This window comes from Eucalyptus grandis, chromosome 2 (assembly GCF_016545825.1).
Source record: "Eucalyptus grandis isolate ANBG69807.140 chromosome 2, ASM1654582v1, whole genome shotgun sequence".
Classification (NCBI taxonomy): Eukaryota; Viridiplantae; Streptophyta; class Magnoliopsida; order Myrtales; family Myrtaceae; genus Eucalyptus; species Eucalyptus grandis.
The window spans coordinates 36,054,290-36,069,498 of record NC_052613.1 but is presented as its reverse complement, the minus strand read 5'-3'; the positions used below and the strand labels follow the sequence as shown (position 1 = coordinate 36,069,498).

General features: G+C 41.0%; 1 protein-coding gene across 1 annotated transcript; it reads right to left on the bottom strand.

The window, feature by feature from the left end:
* Positions 1-6,268: 6,268 nt before the first annotated feature.
* Positions 6,269-10,213, bottom strand: LOC120290685 (putative disease resistance RPP13-like protein 1). The gene is made up of 3 exons (XM_039307048.1): positions 7,940-10,213; positions 7,302-7,429; positions 6,269-6,605 (listed from the first exon to the last, which is right to left on the bottom strand). Exons 1-3 carry the CDS (start codon positions 10,211-10,213, stop codon positions 6,269-6,271), a joined length of 2,739 nt encoding a protein of 912 aa, XP_039162982.1.
* Between the last annotated feature and the right edge of the window lie 4,996 nt (positions 10,214-15,209).

Sequence of the window (15,209 nt, the reverse complement as noted above, 5' to 3'; positions counted from 1 at the left end):
GGCTTGATTTGGGAGTGGCAAAGAATTGAACAAGAGTGCTCAGCTGGTTGAAACGAAGTGTATTGAGCGGAGAGGAAACCAAAGTTCTTATTTTCAGGACAACAGCATCAAAGTCTTTTATTTTAACAATTAAAGTACTCTAGGGAGACCGAAATAATACAATTTGTCCTTTACCCGTGGAGGAAAGAAACGAGACTTAGACATTGTCGGTGGGTACTGACCAGTAAAGTAGATACGCTTTCCTATGGGTCACCTTTGATATCATGCGATTGTCTATAAGTCCACTATTCTTGTCCTAATTGAGGCGACTGGCAACGATCTTTCGTTGTTTTTAAATTTTGGCCGATGACAACTTGGAGCAATCTGCTACCAACTTTTCATCTTCCCAAGTAATTGACTGGTGGATAGGTAAGGCCTTAACTAAGGTTAGGCTACAATGCTCCATAGTCCCTACCCATCTCCTCTTTCTTCCTCGTCTTTTGGGTCTTTGTTTAACGTTCTAAGATCGATGGACTGCTAATACTTGATCTTGACCGTTGATAGTCAAACATTTCCGCAAAAAGTTTGTGTTTCTTTATCCATTGATTGCTCTTTGACGCTCCATTTCTTTTTTGCCTTCAAATCTCTTCATTTGTTTCGTCCGTCATCGTTCATGCTCTGTTTTGATCTGTGTCCTCCTCGGCACAGCCATTTTTTCATTTCATTTGATTTAATTTCATGGGAATAAGTGGGTCGGAAATGGGACCTTCGTCTTGGCATGATTAAAGCTACCAAAGGCTGGAATCAGAGAAAGGATATTCTTCAAATTCTCTCCCGCTCCTTTTTCGTGCACCCAATTTGTTTTTTATTAAAGAAAAAAATAAAGCTAAGCTCAGAAGGCATAGAAGTTGGCCATCTCCAAGCCAACCCCAATACTTCTGCTTTATTACTGTTCACCAGCGCTCTCATCCATCATCATGATGCATCACAAAGACCATGGCATCATCATCTCGTTGATGTTATGACCAAAAAAAAAATCGTCTCATTGATGCAGGCCCATGAACTTCATCACATTATCAAACGAAGGAGAAGTTAATATATAATTTAATTTTCATGGACCAATATGGTTATATAATCATTGATCATAGGGGTCGCAATCATTATTTCATATTACATGGGAGCTGAATGCATTAAAAGCTGTAAAATTTACAGAGTGAGTTGCTCAACAAGTGTCCAAAAAGACGTAATAACAAAGTAAATTTTAAATAATGGCCATTAAAAATTTGTTATTTTCCTTCATTAATACTGTGGTTGCTACCTAGCTTCCCACTTTAAAAGGCACGTTATGCATTAGGTTAGCATCAAAAAGTGTCTGTAGATCGAATTAAATTGCAAACCTTAAAGCGTCATTTTCTTTTTCTGTTTTACAATGATTATATCCATAATGAAGCTTCCGCTTTTTATTTGGTCCGCAAAGTCATATTATAATATGCTTATCCTTTTGTCCCAGGAAGTGAGAAGCTACCTAACTTTAGTAGGCCCACCGGCCATTCAAATTGATAGAATCTGATATTGAATTATTCATACCCTATTATTATAGTGTGTGAAATGGATTTATTAGTGCCAAAGAAATAGCTAGATCCCCAGATTACATCTTTCGATGTGGCATCATATCATAAAAAAAATGGCCAATATGGAGGAGTGCGTTTTTTAGATGGCTCAAGGAGATGACCTATTTTGAAATCTATGGAAGTTGGTTTAGACACAATTTGATTAGTAAATAATACCTGGGCCGGACCTGGTTTGGCTGGACCTAACCCGCCCTGACCGAACCAAACCTGGGTCCATTTAGACTAGACCTTACCTGCCATGACTAGACCGAACCGCCCGACCGAAAAAAAAAGAAAAAAGAAAATAAAAATATATATATATATATTTTTTTTTCCGAAATTTTGTTCATTTTCATTAAAAAATTATAAATGTTGAAAATTGAAAAAATGTAGGGTTTGGTTAGGAATTGTCATGCCTTGCCTTTTTAGTGTAATTAGGCATTTATTTGCTTGCACATTAAGTATATCGCATATTTAATTTGCATATCTAATTACGCTTGCGAATGTTTAATTGCATGTGCTAAATTTTATTGCAATTAGAATCTTAGTTGCTCATCGTTATTTTAAGGGTCGCGTACCTATATGATCACCTCACATGTTAATGGATAGGCATAAAATCAATCCAAACTGACTGATAAAAATCTTTTTTTTTGTAAAATGAATAAGATTAGATACTGAAAAGGCACTAATTGATTAATTAGTGTAACTAAGTCTCCAGCCCTAGATTATTTGGTTGCATAGAAAGTGAGGTATACTTCCATGCTTTACTTTTTCTAGCCGACTCCAATAGGCTAGTGACGACTCATTTTTGCAAATTTTTTTAAGAACACCCTAGTGTCACACGAGGTATGAGCTTGGGAGAGCCCAAGCCTAATTATGGACCATAGGCCCGTTCTTTAGGCAATGCCCCTAAACCTATTCCTCCCCCCGAGGGATAGGTCGTGACACCTCCAATTGTGTTAATGAAATAGGCAAAGAACAAGAGCTTCATAAGTTGGATTTTCTTGCAAAGACGTAGGGCTGCTCCTTGGAAGAGGTCTTCATCCCCAAACTTTCTTTAAGAGTAAGCCCAAGCACAAACACCACCGACCGTTCCAAATAATTTCTTTATTGAAACGATGATGATATTGAATTTGGAGGGGAGAATTACCAAAAAAGTCTTAAACCTATTGCAATTGTGCCAATTCGGTCCTAAACTTTTTTTTTTTTGCCAATTTAGTCCTAAACCTTTATAAATGTGCCAATTCAGTCCTTCCGGCCAAAATTGGCCGACCGAGCCGCGTGGACGCCGGCCGAGACAGCTGGCCCGCGAACCAATTTTTAAATAATTTTTTTTTTTTTTTTTCGATTTTTTTAATTTTTTTCGATTTTTTTTTTTTTGAATTTTTTTTTACCTCCTTCTTCCTCGGCCGGCCGGCGCCGGCCGGGAGGCGAGGGCCGGGCGAGGCCGACCTGCCACCGGCGAGGCTCGCCCGCCGCCACCGGGCGAAGGCGAGCCTTGCCGCCGACGGCGAGGGGCCGCCGTCGCCCGGCCCAAGGCGAGGCTCGGCCTCGCCCGCCCATGGCGAGGCGAGCCTCGCCAAATCTCGGGTTACGGCCTTGCTAGTGGCCGGCGAGGCCGCCGTCGCCCAGATCGGCGAGGCCGAGCCTCGCCTTGGCCGGGCGACGGCCGCCCGCGCCGCTAGGCGAGGTTCACCTCGCTTGCCTCGGCGAGGCTCGCCCCGCTCGCCACCGGCGAAGGCGAGCCTCGCCCGGCGACGGCGAGGCCGCCGTCGCCGATTTGGCGAGGCTCGTCCTCGCCATGGCCGGGCGAGGCCGACCCTCGTCTTTGGCCGGGCGACGGCGGCCTCGCTCGTCGCCGGGCGAGGCTCGCCTTCGCTAGTGGCCGGCGGGGGCGAGCCTCGCTGGCCCTCGCTCTAGCCGGCCGCCGGCCGAGAGGAAGAAGGAGGTAAAAATCAAAAAAAAATTCGAAAAAAAAAATCGAAAAAAAATTAAAAATCGAAAAATTATTAAAAATTGGTTCGCCGCCGCCATTTGTCTCCGGCCAATTTTGGCCTAAGGACTGAATTAAGCACATTTATAAAAGGTTTTGGACTAAATTACAAAAAAAAAAAAAGTTTAGTGACCGATTGGCACAATTGCAATAGGTTTAGGACTTTTTGGTAATTCTCCCGACTTGGAGGTTGAATTTCCCACTCGATGTAACCGAGTAAAATTACCGCGAACGCAAAAAGAGATTGTAAAGTCTCTTGAAACCTTAGTCAATAAATATTTCTCTTTTTAAACTTATAACAACCCCTTTTGATCGACTGTGCTTCTTCCTCTGATAACTAAATGGAGAAATGCGAAGGTCAGTAACTTGGACCTCATAAAAATTGGACCCAAAAAGAAGAGAGGTTGAAATTGAAATTTCTTTGCCATCGCTGGATAGTTTCTAGAGCAAACCATGCAACTTGACACGCCAAAAAACAACAATAAGCATAACCTCAAGCAAACCTTATTCTAAGCTGGATGGTTTTTGCAAACTTAGATTCCAAGGAAGACACAACCTACAATGCTTATCAGTGCCAATCTTATTTTGAGAATGAGGCAACACTTAAAACTATGCTTAACAAGAACTCAATGATGTTGAATACATTAAACATCGAGAATTAGATGACAGCGAGATTCAATGATTAGTTTAACATAATTAATACCTTCTTTTGTACATCATTAGAGAAACTACACCCAAAAATCAAACAACGGCAAGATTCAATACTTTTATCGCAAAACAAGTAGAGAGATCTTGTTCTCCCAACAGGCCAACTATTAATCCTCTCAAAAGTAGTGAGCTTATCATGTATTACTAACCAAGAATTAATGCCAAATCTAGGCACATTAGGTGATAGCCACACAAGGAAATGATAACAAACAGCATAACAGACGAGAAAATTTAAACCTTTGACATATGCTTTAATACAATGATAGAAATGAACTAGTAAGGTGGACAATTTGTTGGAAATTTAACAAAACAAGCAGAATTCAGACAATATGCCAATCCTTCATAAGAGATTCTCATAAGTTCTGATATACCCCATGATCATTACCCGCCTCTTAAACAGCCATTCAAAAGACATAGCAGAAACAAATCTACTCACCCTTTAAACTTTGCCAACCAGTGACTCCAGAGTCCAGGGCTATGCATCTTTGTTTACATAAAGCAGAATATGAATAGTTATCAAAATGAAAATGGGGCAAAGATTTCATTGAGTGCTGTCCAGCCCAAGAAACGCCTTCATTTATAACTGCACTCAAACCGACCAAACCATTCCTTAATCTTGGACGGTGAGTAAAATGTTGGAATGGAAGGGTTGAGGCACAATAAATCTGTTTGCCCCATAGATTTCGATGCGCAACACAGTATGCTCGGAAATGAGATGAGTGCGTGTGTGGGAATAAATACTTTGCATTGGTAAATGCAGACAGAAAGTCAATATCGAGTTCCTTCCACTTCTGGTGAATGCTGCAAAAGTAATTTTCGCATATCAGAATCAGAGATATAAGGGAAATTAGTCAGGTACAATTCACAATTTAGTAAATGTGTTCAAATGGAGTTTCCAGAGTAAAACATGATAGAGGATTTAAAGCACCCAACTGCCATTGACATGACATGAACTTGCTCTCTCCACTACATTTTTTTTTCGATTTGAGGCAACTTTGAAACATTTTCAAAACTTGTCGTTGCTATTAATTTATCATATAAATAACGACTAGACTTTAGATTCATCTAGTGGATTGAACATCAGGCAGAAATAGACAATTATTCAACAGGGAAAGATAACATACATGCATACCAATCCCCATGAGTAATTTGAGAACCCACTATTCATGGAAAAGTTTCCACAAAGAACAAATCCTGTAGTGGCGTCTCCCTTCTCCTCCACAGTGAAGAGCAATCTCAGATCCAGGGTGCCCTCCAGCATCTTCTCCAAGACTAAATACCGGTGAGGCGATGGTGAAGGAAAGGTGTATAGACCTTTCTATTGGTCGCTGGGTTGTGCCGAGAGACTTCACCACCGGAATATCAACGTTATCCAAAAGGCAAGCACGATTTACAGAATTGGCGGATGAGACTGAGCACAGCGATGACAAAAGAAGTGGATGAGGGAGTGCAGAAAAAATAAGCTGAGAATCCAAATTCAAATGCAGCAGTGCGATAATAACATCCCAGATTCATATGACAATAATTGCTGGATGGATGAAATCATAGGAAGCATTTCAATGGAGAGGGAAGTGATGCCAAATGTGAATAGTGACTACGAGTGGAAGAGTAGTATATGGCAGAGAGATCGATACCTGATTCGAGGTGAGGACGACGGAGTGGAGAGGCGAAGCACAGGTGATTGAGGTGCAGACGATAAGGGGAAGGAGACGATGATGATTTGCCTGGGGGTATTCTTGACACCCGCTGGCTACGCCCGAAAACTTCAGCTTACTAGTGACCTCCTAAAATTAAAACTCGCTTTTCTAAGTAACATAATTTTTGGGTCTAAGATACGAACCCCTTTTCCAAGAGCCAGCTCAGATATTTCCATAAACAATAGCAACCTGTAGGATCTCGCGGGTGAGGTGCCAATAGCCGCCGGTCCATTCTGTGCATCGATTCCCCATAATCTCATATCTTACGATCCTGGGTGTTTCTAGGGAGGAAGGCAGGCCATCCTGGGGAGTTCCCTCAGCTTCAAGCATTTGTAGAAACGTAAGGTCTGGAGAGACGGACAGAGACCTCTGGACAGTCTTTCCACATTTCCCATTTTTGAGATATAGAGGTGTAGCAGAGAGGATGGGAGCGAAAGCAGAAGATCCTTCTCCTCGCCCACTCCTCTAGCACTGCTGTCGACCCTCAGTTCTTGAAGGGAGGTGATGGGGGTTAGCCACTCCCTCACCGGCTGCTTCTTATTCCGGCTTCCCCATACCCTAAGTTCCTGTAGCTGGAGCAGCATTCGTCTAGTAGGGAAGTGCTTAATACTCTCAAACCTGTAAATTCCCGGACCATGGAGATACGTAAATTGATGCAACTGATTAGATATCGATTTTACCTTCGGACACCCCCAAGTCAAGACCTCCGATGCTGAGACGAAGAGGGGACAAGGACTCCAACTGCAAAGCAAGACACTCAAAACCCGAGGAATTGAGATGGGACAGTGTGTGGAGGCGAATTGTAATCCATCGAAGTGACAAAGACAGTCTAGATTTATCTCCGGGAGCAACTCCGCTCGCTATTCCTCCCTAGTTGAAATGTCATGAGTATCGTCGGTATAATCTACTCTTCTTGAATGGAGAGGCTGGCAGCAAGTCGCACTTGCTGATTATCAATTCTTACAGACAGCACGTTTTGTCACTCGTGCTTGTTGCTGCTGCTGCTTGGCTCATCTGGTTGATAATGATATCATTGACTTCGGTATACCTATTTTGGGGAAGGATATGAGTTTTGGACAGTCATGAATGGTCAAGCCTGTAAAAGAGGAGAGGGTGTGCATGTTGCACTGGAGCTTCTCTAAATTGAAGCAATTCTTTAAGATGATAGTCTCAAGGCTGCCTGGCAGCTCTATATCTCCTTCTCCAGCCACAAAAGATCTAAGCTGTGGACACCTTTCGATGAGTAAACTCTTTAGACAAGCCAGATTCTGAATTACATCTCTGTCTTGCCACAAGTGTATTAAGTTTGTACACCTTAGGATCTTCAACTTCTCCAAATTGATTAAAGAGCTTGTAAACCCATGATTTAAGCAAGTTAGTTCAGCAATATCTTCAATGGTTAGAGAGGTTAGAGATGTCAAGTTTAGCAAACTGTTCAGCACCTGCTCATTGCAACCTTCAAAGATTAACTCATTGAGAGATGGAAGGCTAATGGTAGAGACCAAGGCATCCATACGCGGACATGATATGATTTCGAGCTTTGTGAGCGAATTTAGTTCATTAGGCAATCTTCCGACCAACATATGACAATCTTGAATGATGAGATGATCAAGACGGGGGAATAAAACTCCTACTTCAGTGCCAATGCTATGAGACCAATTCTCCCACAATGGCATGTCCTGAAATTTCAAAGTTAATAAGGATGGAAAAGGACACCTAGTTCCACAAAATTTTGGGCCTACTGTGCATATAGAACTTAGACCTTCAATGTGCAATTCTTTGAGCGAACATAGTTGCCCAAGTGATGGTAATGCTTTGGCCCTACGACAGCCATGTAAATGCAATATGTTCAAATGTAAGGGACTTTCTAACCATGATGGGAATTCTAAGCCTCCATAGTAGGATATGGTGAGAGTTTCAAGGTTTTGGTATGGGCAAAGAAAGTCAAGGACCTTTGCTTCAAGCTCTTCATCTCGGAATCTTCCAAACTCTTCAGTCCATTGCATAGTCAACTCGCATAGACCCTCCTTCATTTGTATATTGGCATCCTTGGCATCTTCAGCTTCTCGAACGTTATGCAAACTAGAGATGCACAATTTCCCTCCAAGATTCTTCAAGTTTTCTAACTCTTTCAACCTCAAGCCATTTTCCATTCCCACTACAAACTCTGACAACATCTCAAGACCCACCAAATTTCCTATATACAACGGTGTCACTCTTGGGCTCCAAGTGTCAGTAATGTCGAGAAATTTTAGATTGATGAGTTTCTCCATACCTTTAGGTAATTCGATAAGGTGGTGACAGCTTTGCAACATCAAAGCCTCTAGATTATACAATGCGACAATTGACTTTGGAAGCCTTTCGATATTAGTATACGATAGATTAAGTTGTCTCAGGTGTCTCAGCTCGCCAATGCAATCTGGCACTTCACTGATGTAATAGTGACTTAACGAGAGTACTCTCAAGTACTTCAATCTCGATACCAAGTCAAATAACACTTCCTGAGACACAAAGGATCCTTCATATTGCCCGGATTGCTTTTTTAATGATATGAAGCTCCTAAGTCCCTGCATTTGATGATATATCTTGAGCGTTTGTGGCAGAATGTGATCACCGGGAATTAATGAGGCATGACGAGCTAAAGATGCATTATTGTTATCTTCCTTAAACTCCCCTGAGCAAAAATGTGTTACACCTGCAACTAGCTTTGCCAGATCATTCACAAGATCATGCATCAAGAATCGTGATTCATTGCTACTAGACTTTTGCAATAACGATCTAGATACTAGCTCGTTGAAATAAGTCAAGCCTACATTCCAACGGTTTCTTCCTTCTTTTCCCTCAACCAAGCCCTCTGCGATCCAAAAGTGGACCAACTCATCCCGTTGGATTTCATAGTCGCAAGGAAATATAGCACAGTAAGCAAAACATCTCCTCAAATGGGAAGGGAGATGGAGATAGCTAAGTTTCAAAGCCGGAAGGATCTCATTTTTTTCTTCTGGTAGGTCCCAAAATTTGCTATTCAATATACCTTCCCATGTATGACGATTGACATTAGTGCGCAATATCCCGGCCAATGTCTTCACAGCTAATGGCAACCCTTTGCATTTTTCAACTATTTTCTGACCTAATACTTCAAGTTCAGGATGACGATCAAAATTTTTTGCACCTAGAGCATGATATGCAAACAAAGTCATACAATCATCTTGAGACAACTGTTTAAGAGAGTGACAAGTACCATTGGTTAATGTAGCAACATCAAGGTTACGAGTCGTGATGATGATCTTGCTTCCCTTCTTTCCCGATTGAAGAGGCTTCAAGAGGATAGTCCAGCTTCCATATTTTTCATTCCAAACATCATCTAACACGACAAGAAACTTCTTCCCGAAAAGGTTTTCATTGAGCTTATCTTGAAGCCAGTTCAAGTCCTTACCGTCACAAGACAAAGGGAAGTTGGTTGCCTCTAGGATTCTCTTTGTAATAGCAAGCAGATCAAACTCATCAGAAACACAAACCCATGCATTCACCTCAAAATAATTTGTGACTCTCGCATCATTGTAGACTTGCTGAGCTAGAGCTGTTTTCCCAATACCCCCCATCCCTACTATGGCAATCACTTTTAGATCCACACATGTTCTATTCTCTTCTTCTCTAGTCAGTAATTTGAGGATCGCCATTTTTTCGTCCTCCCTACTAACAAAAATAGGCTCGCGCAAATGTGTTGTGGGAAGCGGGTTATCCAGTCGGCTATATGCTGATCGTTGCCCATTATTCTCTGTTAGGCTCAGATTATCTTTCTGAGTTATAATCTCTTGTAATTTGTTGTCCATCTTCTCTATCTTGGATCTCATTTTGTGGTCTAGCATAAACATTCTTGGGCTTAATCTAAAGCAACTACTTGGAAGGAGGGAACATGCCTTGCTAGTGCTGGGTTCCACCTTGGACTTGTTTTTTGCAGATTCTGTGGCGAACTCATCAAGCAAGTCTTCAATGTCGTAGGCCAAGTCCCTCAGATCTTCAAGCCACGACTTCACCGCACGATCACTGGTCAATTGCCTGTCCTCTGCATCAACCAGCACCTGGTCGATACTGGTCAGCAACTTCTCCCATTTCTTCAGCAGCTTATCAATCCCCTCATGCCGTGCAAAGTTGAGCAACTCGCGAGAGGCCAACCTGTCAAACAGCACCTGAAGAAAGGCTCCAAGAAAGAGCTCTGTGATGGGCATGGCTTGATTTGGGAGTGGCAAAGAATTGAACAAGAGTGCTCAGCTGGTTGAAACGAAGTGTATTGAGCGGAGAGGAAACCAAAGTTCTTATTTTCAGGACAACAGCATCAAAGTCTTTTATTTTAACAATTAAAGTACTCTAGGAGACCGAAATAATACAATTTGTCCTTTACCCGTGGAGGAAAGAAACGAGACTTAGACATTGTCGGTGGGTACTGACCAGTAAAGTAGATACGCTTTCCTATGGGTCACCTTTGATATCATGCGATTGTCTATAAGTCCACTATTCTTGTCCTAATTGAGGCGACTGGCAACGATCTTTCGTTGTTTTTAAATTTTGGCCGATGACAACTTGGAGCAATCTGCTACCAACTTTTCATCTTCCCAAGTAATTGACTGGTGGATAGGTAAGGCCTTAACTAAGGTTAGGCTACAAAGCTCCATAGTCCCTACCCATCTCCTCTTTCTTCCTCGTCTTTTGGGTCTTTGTTTAACGTTCTAAGATCGGTGGACTGCTAATACTTGATCTTGGCCGTTGATAGTCAAACATTTCCGCAAAAAGTTTGTGTTTCTTTATCCATTGATTGCTCTTTGACGCTCCATTTCTTTTTTGCCTTCAAATCTCTTCATTTGTTTCGTCTGTCATCGTTCATGCTCTGTTTTGATCTGTATCCTCCTCGGCACAGCCATTTTTTCATTTCATTTGATTCAATTTCATGGGAATAAGTGGGTCGGAAATGGGACCTTCGTCTTGGCATGATTAAAGCTACCAAAGGCTGGAATCAGAGAAAGGATATTCTTCAAATTCTCTCCCGCTCCTTTTTCGTGCACCCAATTTGTTTTTTATTAAAGAAAAAAATAGAGCTAAGCACAGAAGGCATAGAAGTTGGCCATCTCCAAGCCAACCCCAATACTTCTGCTTTATTACTGTTCACCAGCGCTCTCATCCATCATCATGATGCATCACAAAGACCATGGCATCATCATCTCGTTGATGTTATGACCAAAAAAAAAATCGTCTCATTGATGCAGGCCCATGAACTTCATCACATTATCAAACGAAGGAGAAGTTAATATATAATTTAATTTTCATGGACCAATATGGTTATATAATCATTGATCATAGGGGTCGCAATCATTATTTCATATTACATGGGAGCTGAATGCATTAAAAGCTGTAAAATTTACAGAGTGAGTTGCTCAACAAGTGTCCAAAAAGACGTAATAACAAAGTAAATTTTAAATAATGGCCATTAAAAATTTGTTATTTTCCCTTCATTAATACTGTGGTTGCTACCTAGCTTCCCACTTTAAAAGGCACGTTATGCATTAGGTTAGCATCAAAAAGTGTCTGTAGATCGAATTAAATTGCAAACCTTAAAGCGTCATTTTCTTTTCTGTTTTACAATGATTATATCCATAATGAAGCTTCCTCTTTTTATTTGGTCCGCAAAGTCATATTATAATATGCTTAACCTTTTGTCCCAGGAAGTGAGAAGCTACCTAACTTTAGTAGGCCCACCGGCCATTCAAATTGATAGAATCTGATATTGAATTATTCATACCCTCTTATTATAGTGTGTGAAATGGATTTATTAGTGCCAAAGAAATAGCTAGATCCCCAGATTACATCTTTCGATGTGGCATCATATCATAAAAAAAAGGCCAATATGGAGGAGTGCGTTTTTTAGATGGCCCAAGGAGATGACCTATTTTGAAATCTACGGAAGTTGGTTCAGACACAATTTGATCAGTAAATATATATATATATATATATATATATATATATATATATAGATCGTAAACAGTTCATTGGTCACAAGGTCAAACAAAATGTGGAATTTCATGGCACCAAGGTCAAATAAGATAGGCTCGAGCTAAATTAAGAGAGTAGTAGGAGGACCTAACTTCATTTCGTCTACCAGCTAAATATTTTCTAAACACGGACAAATTAATAAATTTAATTAATTACTAGGTTTAAGGGGTGGTTCAAGGAATGGGAGCCAGACAAGAAAAATAATTATTGTGCAAAGGAGAGGAAGAAGGAATCAAGCGTCACTCTCTCTCTCTCTCTCTCTCTCTCTCCCTCTCCCTCCATATATATTACCTTTCAATTTTCTTTGCTATTTTATTTATAGTTGTTATTGCTGTTCTTTCGATGCTTTGCACATGGTGAAGAGGGTAGAGAGAGATTGGCATTTGATTCCTTCTTCCTCTTCTTCGCACGGCACTTCTTGTTGTCTGGCCCTATTTCTTGAACCAGCCAAATACAGGGTGTGAAGAGACACTTGTGTACGGAGAAATTACAAGGTTCCTATTGAGGTGCAGACCTATTCTAAATAAGGTGCATGCTCTTCAAGGTGAAGTCCACCCTCCTGAAAATAAATTGCTCACTTTTTTACAGTGAAGTGCATGTTTCTCATGATTATACACGCTCTCATTCATTTCAAGTACACATTCCTTAGAGGCCAAGTGCATCCGTCTTAGGGTCAAGTGAACCCTCGTTATGGTCAAAAGTGAACTAAATTTTGAGGCTGCAGGGTCAAATAAGATGTGGTTATGTTTAACTAGGAGAATAGTGGGAGTATCTAACTACAATTTCCCACCAGCTATTATATATATAATATGACAACCATCGACCCTTTGTGTTCGCCACGCCGTTCCTTGGTCGTTGCGCTTGTTTCATTGCGGAAGCAGGTATCGAAACTCCATCATAACTTAGATCAACGCACACGAAATACAAACCAAGCACTTTTAATTAGTTATATTTTCAGATGACTCCAGTCGGTACATATAGGCCAAAAAGTCCCTATTTCTGGCTAACCAAAATTTGTCCTGACCATCCTGCAATCTATTTACACGGTGGTCTTGGTATCACACCTTGGTGGTCAAAAAATGCTACCATTCACCCCGGGCCCTCCACCTACTCGACCCCACTCGAATCGTCGTCATCGTCATCTAGAAGTGGAAGATGCCCCACTGTACGCCCATTAACCTGGGCATATAGGATAGTGACATATTGAATTTTCGACCCAGTCCCGATAATATGAAATGGGCATTTTGTCGACGCACATATGGTCATTTTTCTCTTAATTGGCCACTCACGAGTTAACCAATTTATCATGTGAGGCCATTAATGGATATAAATGCGACAGACTTGAGAATTCGATTAGAAATCAACTGCTCGACCGTGATAATCGGCGAGGGTCAATATGACACTGTTATAATGTGGCACCCCCTCGACACAGCCCCCGATCCGTTAGGGTCGCCACAGTGCTCTAACCCTTCAATAGTCCGACCAACATGTCACTCTGATATCATTGAATTATAGATGATCCAAAAGTCCTAGGGGTTTGCATTATTTAAATCGGTCGTAGCGCAGTTCATATGGCGGAAGCGTATTCGATATCTCCCTAACCCATACTTAAAAAAAAATAACGCAATGCACACCAACTAAACATTTTTATAAGATAAACCGAGCACTTTTATTTACATCACTTGATGGACAACATGAGTTGGTACAACAAAAGGCCAAGGCTTTTCTAAAACTCGGTTATAACCAAAAGTGTCCAACTCCACAACAGTAATAAGCTTCAGTCCATCAAATAGTGTCGGTAGTCCAAAAAAGGCTACCTCAGCTACCCATCACGTACGATCAATCACATCCAGCTCGGTCCATCGGCTGGCAGTGGCAGCAGCATCCCCATCATAATCCCGTCACGGCGAACGTGCATGGATAAGAACTCTTGTACCATGGGGCCTCCAGGTAGACCCACATCATACATGACCAGGACTCGTACATGGACGAATACCAGACCTTGGACACTAACACAGATGTGCTCCGAACATGAGCACTCAAAATCTACCAAGACGCCGTAAAAAGTGCCTTGTGTAACGGGTAGCAAAGGCATCTCTCAATCTGAAATGTTAGTCTCCAAAAGGGGTAAGTACAACCACTCAGCAAAGTAAAGATCCATCAAACTATATAATGCAACAAGACAACCAAGGTATCACAAGTAATGCACATATCATTCATGCACTCAAGCATACATCACCATGCAATCATGCATATATCTCCTTGCAATCATGCATACATCTCCATGAGATCCACTCAATGCCTTGGTGATCACACTTCCAAAAATAATGCAATACCAATTCAAGTTCAAAGACAATTTATACACCAGGCCATGTACACACATGCACATGATTCAATTCCCATATTGATTTTTCAAAAGGATCTCATTGTTCTTCTAGGGACCAGTGTTTGCATCCTCATATTGCTCGCACCCAACTTGGCATCGCGAGGAACCTCCAGCACACACCTCCAGGCATCCGGCACACACCTTCAGGCATCTCAAAACTCTTGAGGACATCTGGTACACACCTCCGGGTATTGTCGACTTAGCCATCTGACGATATCATCATTATCATTACACATGGATATATATCACTTTGCAAAAATGCCATTTGATGCAATAGTGCCAAAATTTCATTTAATTTTACAAAATTTCATCAATTTTCAATGTCATGTGAAATGCATAACTGTCTCCACGCACACTACATAGATAGCAACTCAGAATACCACATCCCATTGAGTAATTTATTTGTTCTTAAAAAAATAAGACAATTTTCAAATAAAACAGATTGCATTCCTTTAATTAAAATTCTGGAAAAATTAGTAAATGATATTAATAAATTCTGAACATTTAACATGATGTAAACAAGACCAAGAGAAAGAGGTTTCATGAAGAACACCATGTCAAGAAAGTTTCATATCAATCACATAGGTCCATACATCACAGCAAAAGAAATTCCAACACCACTTTTGCACAGTTTCAGAAATAATTTCGATTAAGTTCTTAAATGAACTCTGAAAATTCTGAGGTTTTAATATGTTATAGTTGAGACCTAGAGGTAAAAGTACCCATGAAGAAATTGAAGTCTAATTTATTCTGGATTAAAAGATATGATTATTACAACTCACCCTAACCCTCGG

Bases quoted from the DNA above. Each gene is read 5' to 3' on its own strand.
- LOC120290685 (XM_039307048.1), bottom strand. From the start codon at position 10,213: ATGCCCATCACAGAGCTCTTTCTTGGAGCCTTTCTTCAGGTGCTGTTT. The intron at 7,430-7,939 runs GTCCTTGACTTT...TGCAATGAGCAG, and splicing joins ATGAAGAGCTTGAAGCAAAG to GTGCTGAACAGTTTGCTAAA. The intron at 6,606-7,301 runs GTGTACAAACTT...GGGAATTTACAG, and splicing joins GAGAAGTTGAAGATCCTAAG to GTTTGAGAGTATTAAGCACT.